This window comes from Cupressus sempervirens, chromosome 8, assembly GCF_028749045.1.
Source record: "Cupressus sempervirens isolate cs-2001-9-10 chromosome 8, ASM2874904v1, whole genome shotgun sequence".
NCBI lineage: Eukaryota > Viridiplantae > Streptophyta > Pinopsida > Cupressales > Cupressaceae > Cupressus > Cupressus sempervirens.
Window position 1 is genome coordinate 154446963 of NC_143125.1, and position 22316 is coordinate 154469278.

The 22316-nt window shown below is 36.7% G+C and overlaps 1 protein-coding gene across 1 annotated transcript in view; it reads right to left on the reverse strand.

Moving 5' to 3' along the window:
* The window catches only part of IMP4 (Ribosomal RNA processing Brix domain protein), a 75984-nt gene that overhangs the window by 18413 nt on the left and 35255 nt on the right, over positions 1–22316 (reverse strand). Inside the window, exons 3-7 of the mRNA XM_089797063.1 lie at positions 8848–8957; positions 8693–8743; positions 3419–3562; positions 3226–3315; positions 2145–2251 (exon numbers count right to left, since the gene is read on the reverse strand). Of these exons, the coding sequence (XP_089653189.1) occupies positions 2145–2251; positions 3226–3315; positions 3419–3562; positions 8693–8743; positions 8848–8957 (502 nt within the window). The remainder of the gene's footprint in view (positions 1–2144; positions 2252–3225; positions 3316–3418; positions 3563–8692; positions 8744–8847; positions 8958–22316) is intronic.

A 22316-nucleotide genomic window follows, 5' to 3' on the forward strand; every position in this document is an offset into this window, starting at 1 on the left:
CCAACCATCATCGAGATGGATGGTAGGCTGATTGAATATTTCAATGGCTTCCTTGAGTTTTTTATTTAAGTTGTCATCTTTGAATAAGATTGGGGAGCTATCCACGCAAATATGGCCTTTGGTAGAGAAGAAGTGGTCTACTAGGGCTGAATTGAAGGTTTGCTCATGCGTGAAATCTAAACCATGTTCTTTTGATTCTAGTGCAATGAGTGCCAAATTCACCTATGTAAGGAGTGCCACAAGAGCAAATAACTTGCAGACACAAGCATCTTAAAAGATGTCTCTATGACCTTTTAGAAGAGGGATGTGATTTTCCAATGGAGAAAATGGCTTGAAAGAACATCAAAGACCTTTTTTAAGAAGAATTTTAGCAATTGTTTGGGAATTGCCTTCAATATAGGGAACGGGACGTGGGGTTGCGGTTTGGTTAAGGAGTAAAAACACAACTTGTCTTGGTTATAGGCTCTAGAAATTTGTCTGCTAGAGTACCCATTCAAATTGAAGAAGACTAGACAAAAATGATCCAGCTCTTGGTTAAGATTTTCCTCATCATAAATGAGATACGCTCTCATGGCAAGGGTCTTAAGAATGCCAATTTTTTGGCTAGGGTGGGTTTTGAGAAGAACAGAGAAGGTAGAGTTCGATGTGGGTAGCATTGCACAAAACTTGTCAACCTAGAGAGCCATCTAACTTACTTATGAGAATAATGCCTATGAACAAGAATTGGCTGTTGGTCCTTGGTGAAGGAAATGCAATGGGCTATCAATTAAGATGGGCATGGAAGTTTTCCAACTTCTCAAGGCCAAGCTGCCAATAAATATTGGGGTCATCCACATATCGAATCCACAACCTTGGTTTGAGAGAAAAGGAAGAAAAAAGCCACTTCTTTGAAGTGCCTCATGTAAAGGTTAACGATTACCGGAAAGTGAGGAGAACACCCTATCGACCTTTCTCGTAGATGAGTCTTGGAAAGAGGAAAAAAATATGGATCTCGGGCATAACTCAACAAGGGAGCTATTTCATCATTAGATTTTCTCTTGACAATCTCAATAACATCTAGAATGGGATGTTGGGGAAAAGTGAAACCACATCAAAGCATACAAAGAGATCATTGTTCTCAAATCTTTTATCCTTAATAAAATCAACAAAATAGGAAGAATCTTTGATGTAGGACTCAGATTTACCAACAAGACGAGTGATAGGTATTTTTAAAATTTCTTTTATTTATGGATCATGGAGTGTGATCGGAAACGTTCATTAAAAACCTCCAACACAATCTACTTAGAAATATTTGAAATTACATATGAATTATCAACTCAAATATAAAGGATATCAAAGGTTAAAAATCATAGCATCATCGTCAATGGAATTACCAATATAGAATTGAAAAAGATCTAAACCACTCCCATAACCTCAATAGGTTCTTAAAAGAAGCTTTAAAACTTGTAACAAAATCTGAACACCTTCCATCACAACACGGAATGACAATCCATATACAAAGTTCTAGAGATATATTTTAATACACACATGACAGTTAACATTCAATCAAGAAACAACTGGGTGAAGACCTTGAGGCTTGTTCTTACCCATTAAAACTTGTCAGTAATAAATTCAATTCAAATTTTGCTTGTAGACATTCCTACCATACTCATGCAGAGATGTTGGGTACAGATACCAGTATGAAGAAATGAAAGACTCATGAGTAAATGAACAAAGGTATGGATATATCATATGCAACTATAGACAATGGATGATGTGGACATGTAAATTGGGATGCAGTCCTCAACCTTGTACAAGAGTTTCCTGATGACTGTTGTTTCACCAATAAAAACCTTAGTGACGGATATAGCTTATGACTCTCAACTTTATTGGTCTCCTCAAAGAAAGGAAATCAATTCTAGAAATTGAAAAGAGATGAATCATCACTTCAGTCACAATCAGCAACAATAGTCGGGTAAAAATCTGCTATATGAGTTGATATTTCTTAAGTAACTACTGCAAATTCTTTAGTTATTAATACAGAATCACAGATGCAAAAGAATTCTAAAAGACAATAGACTTACAAAGGATAAACTTTGATTATGATTAAAAAAATGCAACTGAAACTTAGAGCTCATTAAAAGCAATTTAGGGGCCAGATGTACCTGAAAGATATGTAATCTGACTGGTTTGCAAATGTTATGATGCGCTTTGAATCAGGCTTAGGAACTGGAAAAAGATGCTTCAAAATGTTTGAAGTTCTTTCTCCAAGCTGTATTGAACACAAACAATAAAAATAAGACAATGTAGAAAGGATGCACAAGGAAGGACATGACATGAAAGATATATTTCAAATGTAAACTGCAAAGAGAACCAGAAATCAACAATTGAAAAAGAAAATGCCATCCAGCTTTCTAAAAGATAATAAAACGCACCAACCAGGAACATGGATAAAGAAAAAAATCAAATGCATTAGATATCACATCAGGTGCCAAGAATGTAACTGAATTAAAAAAAAGATATTTCATATCTATCAGAAATCTGAAAATTATTAAGGAAGAGAGGGAAACACGAAGATGATACAAGAGGGACGTCGTGCTCAGGAAAAAATCCCCACCCTATTATAAGAAGAATCAACAAACAAAATAAAATTTTGAAAGAATATCAATTTTGGCAGCTGCTAACTAGTTAGTTCTAAAAACAAAAAATAAAATGCATTTCACTTGTGAAAACAGACCATACAGGAAAGTGGAGCAACCTTTAGAACTCATGGGTTCTCCATGACACACAATTTGCTTTAAGTGTATGGATCTGTTGAGCCACTACTGTAACAAATTCCAATTTTTCCTTTCTCCTAGGTAACTTAAAATGCATAGACATTATAACTTAATGGTATCTAATCCACAGAGATAAGTAAACTGTATACACTATAAGTGATTTTCATTCAACTGAAAAGCAAAAATTTGTCATAACTAGAATCACAATACAGACTGCATTGGAAGACAGGAACAAAAACCAACATTAATAATTAAAAAAAACTATCCAGTAGCAGCTTCTAATACTTCAGAAAAATACAGAGAACAAAACAACTGTCCAGAATGGAAAACTTATGATGCCAGTTACATAGACATGGCAAATACAAAATCCAGAATCCAATCAAGCACACAAAAGTGGCCATCTTCGAGGTAAGGTGAAAGTATCAACAAAAAAGAAAAGAGAACTTTCATACTAAAAAGTTTTGAATACCTTGGTGGAGAAATTATGAAGAATAAGATGAGGATAAGCCTCTGACATGGTTCCAACAGCCTTTTTATCTTTGATATCATGCCTTGTCACCTGTGAATTCAAAAACATTAATGAAATTTAATCCTCTCTTTATTAAAAATTCAACTTATGCACGTAAGGCCAATTTCATATATTCAGAAACCATACAGCATACCACATTGTGCAATCCAAAGTAAGCAGTTGGACCAAAGGGTAAATGGCACACAATTAACCCATCGGGTTCCCCACGGTGCTCGTGGACCATAACTATATCTGTAAACTCGTGAGAGCGACAGGCCTCCACTATTTCAGATATAACCTACAACACAGTTTTTGTTTAACATACAGAAGAATATGTGGGAGATGATGCAAAAAATTCACGAAATTACTAAATCTATCATTCTTTCCTTTTCTTATAATAGTAATAATATATATGTTTTATAACAAAAGATACAATGCAAAAGTGGGCCAGAGTGAATGCAAGAATCTAAATAGCACACATCTCAAAGAGAATGAAGATTAGACTGAACCAAACTATTTTAACATAGTAAAAAAATTCACCAGATTTTCTAGTGAGAAATAACACGTCTTAAACCTCAAAATCCAAATTAGAGACAAAAACATGTAAATTCTATACCATTAGTAGCATTATACTATAGATCTTGCAGACAAGAAAAAATTGTGTTTTACTTTGCACAGTCAGCTTCTTTAGATTATTACGTAAGATAATGAATGTTTTATTAAACGAAGATCATAAATGATCTATATATACAAGTATACACAAGAATGTTTCTATAACGAACAAAGAGAGAAATAGAAACATTATGAAGGGAGAAAGAGAGTTTCCATATTGCACAGAGAGAGAATATGAAAACATAGGAGAGGAGTGACAATTAGAAATAAAAGTAAATCTACACTAGAGAGAGAAACAAAAATAGAGAGATTTAATCTAATACCCCTCTTAACAGTCAATCTAACTTCGAAACAAAAAACTTGCAGGTGAATCCTCAAAAGGTGTAAAAGGAAAACTCAGGTTGGTCAGTGAGCTTTGCATGTTTTGCAATATTGGCCTTCCATTGTTCAAAAGCAATGTGAGTCCTACATTCTCAAATCACATGACCAAATTTGTGGCAATAGTTGCACCAGATTTGCTTCTTCTTAGAGCTATCTTAAGACTGAGCAAATGACTAAGATGGGCCTTTATCCTCTTCAAACGATCCTGTTGCAGAAGTTTGGTGCACAAATCTAAAAATTTGAGGTTAACATTAGTTGAAGTAATGTTGAGTGTCTCAATAAAGTGCTCATTGGATGGTGGTAGACTTTTTAGAGAAATGACCACCATATCCTCTTCCTCCATTGTACAGCCAATGGCCTCAAGCTAATCTATGATGTCCTTAATCTTTAAAAGATATTCCTGTAGGGCATTTGCTCATCCATAATAATAGAGAATAACTAATTCTTTAGAAAGAAAGCTCTACTTTTGTTTGATGTCTCATGGAGATCCTTCAGTGCATTTCAGATCTTTGCAGTTGTCTTGTCAGATGGCACTTAAGGCAGTTGATCATCAGTAACTGAAAGCTTAATAAGCATAACTACTTCATGATTATGCTCATCAAACTTCTCTCGAGTAGCATCAATTGTGGTAGGCCAAGTCTCTGTACCAAGAACAATCACCTCAAGGCAACAATACTCAAAGATTGTCATCATTCTCAGCTTCCAGGTGTTGTAGTTCTTCCCATTGAATCGTTGACTGCCTTCCAAGAGAAGATTGGTGAGAGATACCACAACACACTTTTTATGCATAAAAAAGTGAATATCTTTAAAATAAAATAAAATAAAAGCACAAATTTTGAGGTAGACTGACGGAAGATCCAAAAAAAATGAAAGGACTCCTAGAAGAGAGCTTGAAGATATTCCTATAGAGCATTTGCTCATCCATAATAATAGAGAATAGCTGATTCTTTAGAAAGAAAGCTCTACTTTTGTCTGATGTCTCATGGAGATCCTTCAGTGCATTTCAGCTCTTTGCAGTTGTCTTGTCAGACAGCACTTGAGGCAATTGATCATCAGTAACTAAAAGCTTAATAAGCATAACTACTTCATGATTATGCTCATCAAACTTCTTTTGAGTAGCATCAATTGTGGTAGGCCGAGTCTCCGTACCAAGAACAATCACCTCAAGGCAACAGTACTCAAAGAGTGTCATCATTCTCAGCTTCCAAGTGTTGTAGTTCTTCCCATTGAATCGTTGACTGCCTTCCAAGAGAAGATTGGTGAGAGATGCCACAACACGCCTTTTATGCATTAAAAAAGTGAATATCTTTAAAATAAAATAAAATATAAGCACAAACTTTGAGGTAGACTGACCGAAGACCCAGAAAAAATGAAAGGACTCCCAGAAGAGAGCTTGAAAAACCTAAAAAGAATCTAAAATTAAATTATGAGTTCGTAGACTCAAAAATTGAGGCACGAAAAACATGCACCCAAAAAACAGAGACCTTCCCAGTTGAGATCTATAAAAACCCTCCAAGGAAACAACAAAGTACTTGACCCTAGCCATTTATGGAAAAAAACAAAAAATTGCAGGTTTGACTATAAAAAAAGGTGGAATCAGCAACTTTTGGTCGTAAATCAATGACAACGGGTTTATAAACCCTAGATGACCCAATAGCAATAGAAATCAGCCATGAAACAGGTCAAAATGATAAGAAACTGGTGGCACAAACTAAAGAATGTCCAAAAAAACTCAATCACCGCTAGTTGCAGGTCACGGGGGTAGCAGAAAACGGCGCGAAGGCAGTGGGTAACAGCAAAAATGGGACCAGCACCAAACATGTCTGCAAATGTCTACTAAAACCACGTCCAAAAAGAGCAGAAAATCGCATCAAAATGCAAAGAAAATGGTCTCAAAAAAAAAACACCTAAAAGGATTGAAAAAACGCGAATTCTTGCAAAGAAAAAAAATTTAAACACACCCAAGCAAAGGATGTTGAAAATCTTGAGTTTAAAACTTTTTGAAGAAATTAAAGATTTTCAGAACCTTTTTTGATAAATAACTCAAAAATTTTCAATAGTGAAATTATTATTTTTTCGAAAATAAATAGCTCTGATACCATATTCTGGTAAAATAATGAATGTGTTATTAAAAAGAGATCATAAATGATCTATATGTTGTTTTCCAAAGGATATCTGCAAATGTACTAAGCACTGCCATGTATTTGGTATGTGTTTTCCAACTGCAGCCTCCCCTTATATTTATAAGAGAGTGAGAGAATAGACATGTCCCTTCACGGGACATGTCTGTTCATTATTATAATTAAACTCTTATATATATATATATATATATCTTAATGTAATTTATCCGAGTTAAGATACAAATCATCAACACTATATATATAAGTATACACAAGAATGTTTCTATAATTAAAAAAGAGAGAACTACAAACATTCTGAAGAGAGAGAGAGAGAGAGAGAGTTTCCATATTGAACAAAGAGAATATAGAAACATAGAAAAGTGAGCATTAGAAATAGAAGTAAATCTACAAAAGAGAGAGAAAGAAAAATGGAGAGATTTAACTCTAATAAAATAAGTTACCAAATTCTCTCCAGCAACCCTCAAAGTCTGGTTCAACTCTGTACAAAGTCTAGTCGTTATCAAATTCTCCCCAAATTCGCCTACAAAGCCACAGATTCACTGCAAATTCTGTCAAAGGAATCTGGGCAGAACTTGAAGCGAATTTTGAAGAATTTGCAGCCCAGCAGCCAAACCTGAGCCGAATTTGGTCTGAAACAATTCTTTTTTACTTTTTAAAAGTGGTTTTTAAATTTTTTGCCTAATTTGGTCTATTCGATCCTCCCAACCCTAAAAGTGACCAATAAAAAGGCCAAAAAAGATGGTTTATATGCCATTTATGTGTTTGTGAGTGAAAATGAAAACTTGCTTATAGAGGAAATCCAAATTGACAATTGGTGAAGTCCGAATTGAAGATTATAGAGGAATTCCTTTAAAAAACAATGATATTCTTTGAATCCAGGACTTTTAAACTTTTGATCTAGCTTGGTTAGAAATCCTCTAAACCAATATTAAAAAAATCAGATAACAGCACTTATCTTTTGATGATTCCTTTCATTCTCAAACTGTAACTTGATATGGAAATATGTCCCATGCATGCGACCAAGCAAGTGTATGATGTTGTATGTATGACTAACTGATGCAATTAATATCCTATTGAAATGAAACATATATATGGTGGTGTATTTTGCTATGTTGCTTTACTATTAGCAGAGTGGTGTATGGACTTATTTTTTGTTGCATACACACACACACATATGTATTTTTAAAAACATATGTTTTGGTACGGATGAACCCAAAACGAATCCGAACCCAACCCAAAAAATATTTGGACAAATTTCAAACTCGAATCTCGAACCCGCATCCGTACCAGAATCTGAACCGGCAACTTAGCTAATAAAGATTGGATGGAGACAACGAAAGACTCAAAGAAAGATTGACAATCTTACAAAGCTCTAGAGATCAAATAAACACAAAAATTAGACGGCATCTTTCCCAGCTCTATTACATAACGTATATAGCCCTAGGACAATTCAAAAAAATTATTTAAGTTATGATCAAATTGTAGATCCATAAATAAATGCAATTTTCAAGAAAGCCTATATAGCAAATCTAATGGTAAGTGATGAGTTGCTGAATAAGTAGATTTGTCTTCAGAAATTCTCTTGGGCACACTTGTCTATATTGGTAGAATTGGCTGCAAAATAGGGATGGCGAAGAGTAAACTACTGTATTGGTTAACTTGTCAGCTAGAATGAGATTTGAAATGTCGTTGGATGGACATAGGACATGTTGGGATGCTGGTGGATTTTTTCAAGATTACTCTGATTTGAGCCCGTGGTACAGTACCACCTGGGTGTTGACACCTGACCAACATTTTTGGATCTGGGATCCCTTCCCTTCAGTTTTCTTTAGTTTATTTTAAAAAAGGCTTACACAACACAGGTTGCATGGAATAAACCTCAAGCTCCTACAAACATTTGAAACTTAATTACTGGAAAGCAGTTTTTTTCTAACCTGATCTTCCAGACAGAAGAAAACACAAAACATAAATTAATTACTTTGCGTCACAAGTGATTTCCTATCATGCTCTTCATAGTTACAATTTTGATGCTGCTGGAAGGCTTAACTGTGTGTGTCTTATAATTCTGGCTTCTCCTATAAAAAATGCATGGAAACCAATGATGGTGTATGAAGGACTGTAAAGCATTTAGGATGTCAATAGCAGAATAAACACACAGATTTTCATAAGTACAATATTAGTCACAGAAAAAAGGCATACAAATACAAGCTCTTTATTTTAAAACCAAAAACTTTGAAACAAAAACAATAAATAATTAGATTACGTACTGCAAGAAAATCAAAGACATAACTAACCTGACCACCTCGGTTGATCCTTTGTGCATTAGGAAATACAAATTTTAGTTCCTGCAACCAATAAATGCTGTATGAATGCATACCTGGCACTTTCTACCCCAAACATCATCTCTCGTAATAAACAAACTGAATGCATGCAGGTTGAAACAGCTAACCTTGACAAATTGTGTAAGCCGACTGCTTGGGTTCCGAGAAGTACTCAACAAAATCTTTGGATCCCTCTCCGATGCATTTGCATACTCATCATCAATAGATGTTTTTTGCACTATTTCATTCATAGCAACATCCATTAAAAAAAGGTTTTAATCCACTAGAATTAAACAGAAGAAAATAGAACAGAGCAAAACCATCACGGTTATTTAACTAAACAATGAAATAACTCTTCTGACGTAAACTTATTTGCATGGTACATCAGCCAGATATTACAAAAGCTATAAGTGTAAAAATGAAAAGAAAACATTATTGAAGCATGCAAATTTGAGATAAGTTGCTGAGGATCGGACGAATAATAACTAGACATCACATAAATGGTGTTGGGAGAGCACTTAAATATATTGAAACCTTGAATTAGCGATATAATTCACTGTAGGAACATTTTCCATTGTGTTTTCCTTTTTATAGATACAAGAAAGTATGATTGATAAAATAATAAAAGTTTATAGAAATGCCATTCCAAGCATTCACCACAATTCATTTATCAACTTTCCAAAATATTCATAGCCATTGAAATCCAAATCCAAGGCCATTAACTTTCTAATTGATCCCAATAATTGGGCTGTACTATGTTTTTTGTTGCCATTATTGCTGCATCATTTTCTTCTTTCAAATATTGAATTATTAATTGGCAGAATTGAACTGCGAACAATAGGATGAAAATTATTACAAGAAGAATGATTTCCAGAGTCAATGAAGCAAAAGATTTTCAGAGTCAATGAATCAAATATTGTGATAACTGATGCAGGACATATGACAACTAGAGAATTCATGGGAAGATGAGGACGTAGCTTTACACATTTGGAAAGTTATGGAGGAAAGAGATCTTGTAGCTTGCAGCGATGCGTTGTGAATACTCATGGGGTTTATAGCATTTTCTTACAGAGGTTTTCTCCTAGCAAAACTGCAGTTTGCAACTTCCATTGAGGAAGAGATGCCAAAACTATCACATACAATACATGAGCTCTGACTAATTATAATGAGATGTTTAAGCTATCATTCATTCATGTGCTCAATGGTGTGGTAAAAACGGTGTTTCAATATTGTAGCAAGGTGATGGAATTTGGAAATCATGCAATAGCTGGGGATTCACCTTTTTCATTTTATGCTTATTGGTAATAGTGGCAGAAATCACTGTTTCCTATCATTCAGCCATTTCTGCAGCTTTTTCTCTCAAAATATTACGATTTTCAATCAAACTAACTTGTGTCAGATTTTACCCAAAGTTTCCCCAAATTTTCACCTGTTTTAAACCACGTTAAATCTCAAAAAAAAAAACTGGCACTTAATCACCCGACCAAATCCACTTTTCTCTATCACTGTGCAGCATTTTATTCCAAATATCCCAAAAAAAATCTCAATTGAATCCCAGTTTTTTGAAAACATTCTTATCTTTTGATTTGCCAAGATATTACAAAACATTTTTTGCTACTAGGATTGGTCTTTACTATTATTTTAAATAAGGCAGGTATTATTTTATTATTCAATCATACCATATTGTTGGCTAACAGATTTGCCCTTCGATGAAGATAACGTAATGTCCTTATTCCTAAAATAGGATTTAATAATGAATCAATAAAATTAATAAAAATATAATCTAATAATTATTAATAATAATATATTATTTATTAGAATAAATATAAATAATAAATTGAAAACAATTATTGTTATAAATAAATGATCAAGATAATAGTCAAACAATATCATGTTGCTAATAGCAAACAAAGACATGATCAATTATGACGATATAGAAGTGGACATACTCTGAAAAAGCAATGCCATATTTAATAGATAATTAAAGAATCAGTCAGCATATGAAGTGTGCAGTCGGCGCTGATAAACAATAGAGTTCACATCGATTAACCTATTCCTTAAAGGAGATAACGATTAGTATGGGAGTTAACAATTATCTTATTATGCTGAAAAGTCACTTAGGATTGACTACTAAGCGCAAAGAATATGAAGAGTTACTAATTGGGGAATTGGACATGGATGTTTAAAACATATCATTCATAATAACCAAGAAGTCGTGAGTTATTGAGACATCAACAGTTGGAAGAACAAATATGTTAATATCGTTTAAACATTAACTCATGGCAGTGATTATTATAAAGAGCCAAAGGGATGAGATAGGCCTTCAGGTACAAATGTACCTCATCCATCATAGCTCTTTGTTTGGGACACGGCTATCCTCCCTACAAAATGCACTGTTGACCAAATTTTAAAAAATCAAAAACACAGTGAATTTTTTTGAAATTTTCAGCATTTGATCTTCACGATCTGCATATTTTGTGATCAAAAACAACAAAAAAATTGAGAAAAATTCAGTGTTTTTATGAATCTGAAAAAAAAATATGTTTGACTTTTTTTTTATCTTTAGTGCAGTTTGTCTGGAGATTAACCAGCACCCTTTGTTTGTATCCAAAGATATCTCAAAATAATTCAGGGGGATATAGGAGAATGGGGAATAAAAAAGAATACCTATTTATATTAGACATATAAATTGCTGCTTTACATATTTATTATTAAATGGAAGAATCAAACTGAAGTTTATACATATTTACATTAGCCATATAAATCGCTGCTTTATATATATTGTTAAATGGAAGAATCAAACTGAAGTTTATCGGGCATCATCTCCACTTCACAGGGAATGGTAGGCCGATATATATATATATATATGGAATCATATCAAAAGAACAGATTATTAAATAAATTCGATATTGATCTATAGATGAGAATCAGAAAATCATTATATATATAGATAATAATCAACATGCTTTATTACTTCATCGATGAGGATGATAAGAAAGAAATTATGAAAGAATATTCGATATTGGTCAAATGGATCAGAAAGGCATCGATCTGGGAGGATCATCAAATAATAATAATAAACTCAGAAATATATATATACACATTATATCTATGTGTGTGTGTGTGTGTGTGTGTGTGTATTGATTGATAATCAAAATTACATGTATATATACTCGGGCCCTATTAGTATTTTCAATCTGAGAAAAGAAGGTAGAGATGTGTCCAAGGAGAGGCTTGTATAAATCCAAGCAAATGGATATTATCCCAAAAGAGGGGTAGGGTTCAGCATTCTATAATCCTTCATGATACAGACTTGGACCTGTAAACTTCGAGGGAATCTATTGTTGGTTTCTCGGCAACTTGGATAGCACCTACTCCTTCCGTCGCCGGAATAGTTGTAAGGAAAGTGTAAATGATAATAATTTATACAAATAACTTAAAATCTAAAAACATAAATAACTAATCCAATCAGTGACCATTACAACCCAAAACCTAATTGAGAAAACTAGGATAAATTATGCTAAGTCCCAACAGGGGACATTACAAATAACAATTTTGACTCTAGCCCTTTTAAACAAAGCACAAATATCATCAACAGTTGGGTAAAACATAAACGATTTCCCTCAATATTAAAAGGAACAGCCCCTTTACAAGATTTCTCAATGAATGAAAACTAAAATAACAATTCATAATACTTTTAACCAGAAAGTATAAAGGCTTTACTGATATTCATCCAACCTGCAATGAATACAAAATTTATCTTCCACATGAGCAATTTACTCATAAAATACACAGATTCCATTCACCCAAGGAAAAGGCATACATCCATTTCATTTTCAGTAGAACATCATATAAATCATAAAACATGCAGGCATGTAATCCACCAGATATAGCATAAAGTCCACTGAGAATAAACTTTGGAACCCCTTTATTGTCTTTGAATTAAGTATATATAGTCTATGCTTAATTAACTATAAATCTGGAGATCAATTAACTCCAGTAAAGAGCACAATTTAGTTTGTAAAACTGTCCTCAAATAACCATAGAAAAAGATAACTGTCCTAAACTGAACTGGCAGGGTAGTCGCTCCAGCTCATGTTGATTTGGCCTGATGAACAGGAGGGGTATGTGTCGCCTTCCACTCTTTATATGCATTAACAAGCTCCTGAACTGCCTAGAAGTTTGGACTTGTGATGTGTACGACATGTCATCTTCATACCTCCTCCTCCCTCCTGATTCCGTCAGCTTGGCAACACGTTTCGGCAAGTGGCCTCAGTATACACTAGAGCTTGCCCCGAGAACAATTGCAAGGGTATAGCTGATAGTTGCAATGAGGTCAACCATTTTGAAAATGTGTAAGCAAGCTAGAATTGCATGGTGATATATTTTTTAATATTGAGTGATACGGTTGGTTACAACTTTCCTTTGTTTGTGCTTAATTGATGCATGTAAAGCTTAAATTCTTCTAATCCCTTCACTGATATCAAACGGATGAACTAAATTGTTGTGATTGGAACTTTGTAGTTTTATATTTCAATACAGTATTTTTGTTTTGGGGTTGTCAATTTAGAATGAATAAGGAAGCATCTTGTAAGTTACATTTTCAGATTTAGCCCTCCAAATTCTTGGAAAAAATGAAGCGCCTAGGCCAGAAATCCCTTGTGCACTTGGTGTTACCTGGGTGTGTAGAGCTATTGTCACTCAAGAAAAATTTTGGTGATTTGTGAAAACACTACCTTATGATGTGTCTGCTACTAATGACATGAGAGTTAGGATTTTTCTTGATTCTAGAAAGCTTGAATTGGAGGACTAATCATCTAGAGCAAAGTAACAAGAATCGGAATCGGATCGGAATCGGCAAGGCCGAATCAAATCGTGAATCGGCCATGAATCGGAATCGAATCGGCCATGAATCGGAAAATTTAAAAAACCCTTGAAATTTAGTGAGTAACTTATTTCATAAACCCTTTATCGCTGATTCGATTCACCGATTCACAAAAAATCGTTTGGCTTGAATCGAATCGCCAAATCGCGTGAATCGCATGAATCGCCGTGATTCTTGGAACTATGATCTAGAGTGATAAAACATCTACTATTTTCAAAAGTATCAACATTAGATGGATCTTATGGTGTGTTTACTACCGATGAAATGAAATTTAGAATTTTTCTTGATTCTTGAGAGCTTGAATTGGAAGATTAATCATATAGAACAATAAAACATAGAACTCATATTTTCAAAAGTATCAACATGATATGGACCTTATCGAAACTATTTGCAAAATTTAGCATTTAATTCCAAAAAAACTAAAATATTTCACAAAATGACAACAGTGGCAGGGGTAGTTGCCGTGATTGTGTATTCAGATTTAGAGGAATATGGGGGAAGACCTGATCAATTCTGTAAGAAATGTGTTAGTTTGAAAAAGAAAACTACTTTTTGTTCCTCTGGAATGGAATTTTAGTCATCACAAAATATGCCTGAATATTATTTTGTATCAATCTAGGAAAGTTTGTGACTTTTTTGACAGAGAACAAAGCCTCTCTATTAGATTTCAAAAGCACTTTAAAAAAGCTTGAGTTTTTGGACATTTGCTTAAGGAAAAGAAACATTATTTTTTTTAAATATATAGTCTCATTTTATCTTCAAAACAATAAACAAAGACTATGTTTTGGGCTTGGAAAATGGGGTTACTGTTTCGTATCTTTGCATTGTGAAATCGTTTAATACTCTAAACTTAATCAAATGTTAATTTAGGATTGTGATGATGATTCAGATTTGAGCTATAAGTGTTCCTGCTTACTCCTTGTAACTTTTTTTTTAAAATCTTTTTTTACAGTAAATTTTATTATTTTAAGTGCAAACTTTTGAATTTATTCTTGAATGTATTAGAAAAAATTAGATTTTGATATAAAGCGATGGGTGGGAGAGCAAGCGGAGGGCAGAGTTTGAATCTGAAGAGAGGTGCTAGGGTTGCAAATGAATTTGGGGATGGAGAAGCAAATGAAGATGTTGGGTGGGCACCATGCTGCTTCTGCAGGCCCGCTTCTGTTGGGCTGGTCCTTTCTTTCGGTCTGCACACCTCTGATGGAAAGCGCATTCCTGGCGCTGGCTTCTCTTGCTACGCTAGTGGGTGGGCTTTGTTGCGAGTTTCTGGAGTCGATGGAGTGGGTGTTGGTGGCCGGGAGTGGATCGTTGGTGACCTGGTGGGGCGTGGGGGGTGTGTGGATTTACTATTGTAGGTTTTCCTTGGCTTGATGCTATTTTGGGCTTGGAGTTTGACAGAGCCATCCATGCATGTGTGGGGCTGTCCCTCTTGTGGCACCTGCTTTCTCTCTCCTTCTTCGGTGGGAGGTCTGGTATACTTGGCAGTGAGAGTCTCTCTAATTTTATCAGGGTTAAGCTCGTCCTTAGGCCTTGCTGGCCCCTTCAGGAGCCTCTTAGTCTTAGGGTTGGTTGCTGCTACTATTTCTCCAGTGCTTAGTACTTATTGAGGTGGTGATTTTCTGTGCAGGTGAAACTGTTAGTGGTAGGACGAGTCCTTATCCTTGTTCCTCACTGGGATGATGGGAAGACTCGGGAGTGGTTTTATCTACAGATTCTCTTCCTCACCATCTTCTTTCTGAGTTGGGATCGCATACTTTTGTGGTGGAAGGGTGTCATTTTGGAAGGATGGGTATGGAGAAATTTTTTCTCACTCGTGGATTCAGCTGGTTTTAGTACATGGACGGGTGTGGAGAAGTTTTGACTCCCTTATGGTATCAGCTGGTCCAAGTATTTGTACTCTCGGGAGGATGATAATTTCAAGATTAATGATTCTTGTTATAATGCGGGATTAGGGGGTGGTCCCTCCTTTTTCCCTTGATCTTGGGGATCCTGTTGGATCCTAGCTTGCCCTTTTGGGCATCTTTTTGCGGCCGATGCTGCTTATTTCCCATCTTCTAGCTGTTGTCTCTTGGTTGGCTTCTGCCTGGCCTTTTCATTCTGTTTTGTTGTTGAAAATCTTTCTGCAGAGTTTCATCTATGTTGGGTTTCAGATTCCTTTCAAAATCTGGTTGTAATGGGTTTCAAGGCCCCATCAAAACCTGTTTTCTTAATCAAAAACAATTAGATTTTAATAATTTTTGTGACTTTTTTCAATTTTTAATCAATGAAATAATACATTCCATGTTCAGAGTCTTTAATCATTACCAAATTTCCCAAAATTCATTTTTGGAATTCAAATATTTGCCTATGTAGTATAGTTTTGAGAATTTTCAGTTTGCATGCTTAGAGCTGCAAATGATTGGAAGCAAGTAGAAGAAATATAAGCATATGTTGGGCATTGTTTGTTTGAATTAAGAATCTCTTTCAAAACACAACATTTCTGAATGATATCTAGGAAAGAATTTTTTTCTCAGCTTGTCTAAGCCATGTGGATTTGACTGCACAATCAACATTCAGATACGCCACTGCTGAAGTGAAAAGTAGATCATAGTTCTCTTCCACACACTCTCAATCCAATCTGCGGCACAAGAATAGGTAAATACTAAACATGTAATTATCTGTCCAAGGAAATTCCATGCACAGTGTTTCCAAACCATGAAATTATTACGAGGTAATTGGTAAATACTTGCTTATTAATAACAGAGACCGAAAGGTCAATTTATACAAAAGGAAGAGACGATGTTTCCTTAGGAAACGATCGTAAAGAATAGAAACATTCTATTCCAGAGAAAGCAAAAAACGAAAGCAAACTAAAGCTAAAGATATTTACAAGATAACCATTAACTAATAATAGACGTCTTATCTATTATTGTAATACCCTCCCTTAATGGTTAATCTATCTAACACACCAAGCTGTCCTCTGAATTTGACAAACTTATCAGGACCAAGAGGCTTGGTGAGAATGTCTGCAGTCTGATCTGAGGTAGGAACATACTGCAGATCTATAGTCCCGTCTTCAACCAGCTATCATATGTAATGACAATGAACATCCACATGCTTGGTTCGTTCATGGAAGACTGGATTCCGTGCTAACTTGATAACGCCTTCGTTATCAACAAACAGAGTAGTCGGTCCTGTTGGTGACATCTGCATATCCCCAAGCATCCGACGAAGCCAGACAGCTTCACATCCTGCCTTAACAGTCCCTCTATATTCAGCCTCTGTAGAAGAGAGAGAAACTGCCTGCTGCTTCTTGCTGGTCCATGTGACTGCACCGGATCCCAAACTGAACACATATCCAGATGTTGACTTTTTATCATCAACAGAGCCTGCCCAATCTGAATCTGTGAACCCACTGAGTTTAGGATTAGAACTCCGAGAATACAGAAGTCCATAATCAGAAGTGCCCTTCACATAACGAAGCACACGCTTTGCTGCCATCCAATGATCAGCCTTAGGAGCTGTCATAAAGCGTAAAATATAGCCGACTGTGAAACTGATATCAGGCCTAGTAGCAGATAGGTAGATGAGGCTGCCTACTAGTTGCCTATACGTAGTATCATCAACGGAAGGAGAATCAGACTTGGCTGATAACTTGAGACCTTTCTCCATAGGTGTAGATGCAGGTTTGCAATCCTGCATTCGGAATTTGTCTAACAAGGCTCTAGCATATTTGGACTGAGAGATGAATATACTAGAAGACTGTTGCCAAACTTCAACAACTAAGCAATAATGCATGAGCCCAAGGTCAGTCATATCAAAAGACTGGCATAAGTGTTGTTTGATTCCCTGAATCAAAGATGCCGAACTGCCAGTGATGATCAGATCATCCACATAGATAACCAGAAGGATGATGTCACTGTCAGTAGTCTTGATGTACAGATTTGAGTCTGAAGAACTCCTCTTGAAGCCTTGATCACTGAGGTACGTATCAATCTTGATGTACCATGCCCGAGGGGCCTGCTTCAAACCATAGAGAGCTTTTACCAATCTGAGAACCTGATGGTCTTTACCAGCAACCTTGAAACCAGGAGGCTGCGTCATGTAGACCTCTTCATGGAGATCACCATTCAGGAAAGCACTCTTTACGTCCATCTGATGGACCTTCCAGCCAAACTGTGCTGCCATGGCTAAGACTAATCTGATGGTGCTCATCTTTGCAGTAGGAGCAAAGGTCTCCTCATAATCAATGCCTTGACGCTGAGAAAAGCCCTTTGCCACTAAACGAGCTTTGTACTTATCCAAAGTACCATCTGATTTGTATTTGATTTTGTAGACCCATTTGCAGCTAATGGGTTTCTTCCCTGGGAGAAGATCAGAAAGGACCCAAGTGTTGTTCTTCAGCAGGCTCTGGTGTTCAGATTGCATGGCCTGTTCCCACTCTGGAATTCCTTTAGCCTCGGAATATGTTTGAGGTTCAAACACACTGTGAATGTTGGCCATAAGAGCAAAGTTAACAGAATCTATAGTTTTGCTCTTTTTCCGAGTAGTTCTCCCATCAATGAGCTCATCATCATGAAGATCAGCAAGTGTCTTAGCCCACCACTTAGGCCGGAGAGGAGAATGACCAACAGTAGTACTAGGAGATGCTTGATCAGCAGGATCCTGATCAGAAGAATCTGGATCAAACTCAGGTGAAGCATCTTCAAAACGAGGTGATCCTGCAGGAGAAGTCGGAGGTGGCTGTACAGGTATCACTGGCAGGACTGGAGCTGTAGGAGCTACTAGAGCCCTCCCATCAGGTGGACCTAATGGAAGCCGAACTCCCAAATCATGAACCTACATAGGCTGGTCTGCTGGATCAGGAACAGGAGAAACAGGCATGAATGGTCCTTGCTGCTCATCAAAGACTACATCGCAACTGTATATGAGACGAGATGTCTCAACATCAATAAGGCGGTAGGCTTTGTGAAGACTGCTATATCCAACAAGCATCAGTTTCTGAATCTTGGCATCCAACTTGGTGCGTGAAGCATCAGGGATCCAAACAAAAGCAAGAGAGCCAAAAACCTTCAGGTGACTGATTCTGGGCTTGCGACCTGACCAGGCCTCTTCCGGAGTTTTACCTTTGACCGCCACTGTGGGTGACCGGTTCAACAAATAAACTGCAGTGTTAACTGCTTCTGCCCAAAAACGCTTCGGAACATGTCTGTGTTCGAGCATGGAACGAGCCATCTCGGTGATTGTCCTGTTCCGACGTTCAACTACACTGTTCTGTTGTGGCGTGTGGGGTGTGGTGAACTGGCATTGGATGCCATGTGTATTCAAGAAGCTGGAGAAAACATTAGAACAAAATTCCCCCCCATTGTCTGATCTAAGAGTAATAATAGATTTCTCGGACTCCTTTTCAACTAAGGGTTTAAACTTTTGAAATACAATAAATGCATCGGATTTCTTTTTAAGGAAATACACCCACATTTTTCTACTGAAATCATCTACAAACAACAGAAAATACCTGTACCCAAGAACAGAAGGAGTGGCCATAGGGCTGCAGATATCAGCATGAACAAGCTGAAGTACTTGAGAAGCTCGCCAAGAATCGCCATTGGGGAAAGCTGTGCGATGTTGCTTCCCAGCCTGACATGCGTCACAAACTCCAAGGTGTTGGGTTTGAATCTCTGGCAAACTAAGAACAAGCTCATCCCGAGCAAGTTGTGAGAGATAATGCACATTTAAGTGCCCATATCGTTGATGCCAAAGTGTGCTGATGGAAGATCGCCGAGCAGCCATAGCTAAGTCCTGAGAATCACCAGAATCAGTAAGTCTGAAAAGACCATGATCCTTAGTCGCCCGATCAGTGATGGTGCACTGATGTGAACTGAAAGTGACTGCCAAGTGTGGAGAATGTCGCAGCAACTGACTAACCGAGAGTAGATTTAGTTCCATCCCTGGAACGTAGTACACATCAAGGAATATGAGCTTCCTCCCAACAAACTGAATTTGAATGTTGCCTTTACCAACAACCGTGTACTCTTCTCCACCACCAAAGATAACAGAATCTGAATAAGGCTGGTAGTCAGTAAACCAGTCTCTGCGGTGAGTGAAATGTCGAGAGGCACCTGAATCAATGTACCAGGCAGATGACTGTACATGATCTGCAGGTCTTTTAGCCATGAAGGCATAAAAGGCAGATTCCACCTGCTCAGTGTGCTCTGCACTATTCGCTTTGGGTTGCGAACCTAATTGCTTAGACTGGGCAGCTAAGCGTTTCCGACATGCAACCTTCATGTGACCATACTTGTGGCAATAGTTGCATTGAATGTTCTTCTTTTTGGTACCATCGGATGCTGGAGCAGAAGACTTTTGCTGAGATGGTTGCTGAAACTTGCCCTTATCCTTCTGAAAGGATTTCGCAGCAAAGGCTTGCTCAGTGGAGGTGGAACTGGAGCTTAAACCGAACTATTGTTTCCACCGATCTTGCTGAAGTAGCAGGTTGCAGAGATCAGTGAACTTTAGATCAACACCAGTAGATGTAATGTTGAGAGTCTCGATAAAATGCTCATAGGAATTTGGTAAACTCCGAAGAGTGATTACCACAATATCCTCTTCCTCCATCTTGCGACTGATGGCAAGTAACTGATCACGGATTTCCTGAATCCAATTCAGGTGTGCCTGGAGCGAGGTGCGCTCATCCATGACAATAGAAAACAGAGTGTTTTTCAGAAAGAAGGCTATGCTCTTGTCGAAAGTCTCATGAAGACCTTTTAGATGTGTCCAGATTTCGGCAGCTGTCTTACCGGATGGAATCTGAGAAAGCTGGTCATCAGCTACGGATAGTTTGAGAAGCATTACTGCCTCTCAATTATTCAAATCCCATGTATCTTGATCAGGACCCGGAGAAGTCGGACGCTGTGTAACACCCAGAACAAGTTGATCAGTGTTTCGATATTCGAAGATTGCAATGATGCGTTGCTTCCAGGTTCCATAATTGTGACCATTGAATTTGGAATTATGCTCGAGCAGAATATTTGTCAGAGATGCCATGGCACGTTTTTCAATGAAAAACTATGAAAATCTGTGAAGGCACGTTCTTCGAAGCAAAAATACGGAAGACCCAGAAGAATCAGAGAATGACCCAAAAGAGAGCTCGAAAAACCCAGAAGGAATCTGCTGTCGTTTTCTGAATCTGCTAGCTCAAAAATCGAGGCACCCAGAAAAAACGGACGACAACCCAGTTGAGCTCTCGAAAAACCCACCAAGAATCTACAAACAAAAAAAAATTTCGACCCCAAAAATTAGGGTTTCGAAAAAAAACGGCCCTAGCTGAAAAAAGCTTGAAAAAACTTTAGATTTCTTGATGAAAAATGGTCGAATCTGCTTCCCAGAGCACGATGACAGACTGAGACGGCTAAGAGCATGAAGATTTGATATAGAAACATGCAGATTTTCACCCCAAAAACGCGAGTCTTCAAAAAATGGCCACGATTTCCACGCGATTTGCAGACCCGTAATTCGGGAATTTCTCCAAGCAGAAAAACCCTAGGTGGGTTTTGGAGAAATTAGCTGAAATAATTTTGGAAAAATTTAAACAAATAATTTCAAGAAGAAATTATAAATTTTTCCGAAAAAATTTAAGTATTTAGCTCTGATACCATATTACGAGGTAATTGGTAAATACTTGCTTATTAATAACAGAGACCGAAAGGTTAATTTATACAAAAGGAAGAGACGATGTTTCCTTAGGAAACGATCGTAAAGAATAGAAACATTCTATTCCAGAGAAAGCAAAAAACGAAAGCAAACTAAAGCTAAAGATATTTACAAGATAACCATTAACTAATAATAGACGTCTTATCTATTATTGTAATAGAAATATGCAAAGTTTCAATATTTGAGAGAGAGGCATCCCATAAGAAAACAAAATGCCTCATCTTTGGAGTGTTGGCCACATGGGGTTCCTCTGTGAGCTTCTCTAGACACTTTTCCAAGGAATCATTGCTTGCAAAAATCAAGAAGAGTTTGTGATAATGATCAGGATCGGCAGTGTGCGTAGTTTTCTTAGAAAATTGTTTTGCCATAGAGAGTGCTAGAGTGATTATCCAAAGCATATAGATGCAACAGAGTTTGAAAATACTCATTGTTTTATGTTTCGAGAGCACGTTACATTTACAAAAAAATTGGACAAACTACAAGGATCATTGTTCATCACCTAAGAAATGAAATAACACACAATCAAAGGGTTTGAAGAAAACCTCAACAAAATTAATGTTCCAAAACACCATTTTGAATGACGACATGAGCAAAATCCATGATCATGAGCCCTCTGCCATATACCTAGACTTTTTCCTTATTGAGAGACTTCAGCTTCTTGCTGAATACATCTGTTCTTCTTGTTGGCCCTAGCAGCATTTCCAGCTAGCTCTGGTACTTATGTCACCGGGTACATGAGAAGGCATAGCAGTTCTATAGTCGGCAAAGATGGTCAATTCTAGAGAGAACTAGTGGATCCGATTTGTCAGTGAGAAGTTGTCCAAGAAAGCAAACCAGATAGAACTTCAAACCAATCTGAAACATACCTGCTATTAAACACCATTAATTTGTCAAAGAAATATGATTCTAATGTTATTCTGATGGTGAATTCAAACAAAGATTTATTCTACAGTATCTTAGATGTTGTTTGACAGATCCAAGCTGGCTCCCAAAATAAACAGTCACGATATTACCAGCAACCAA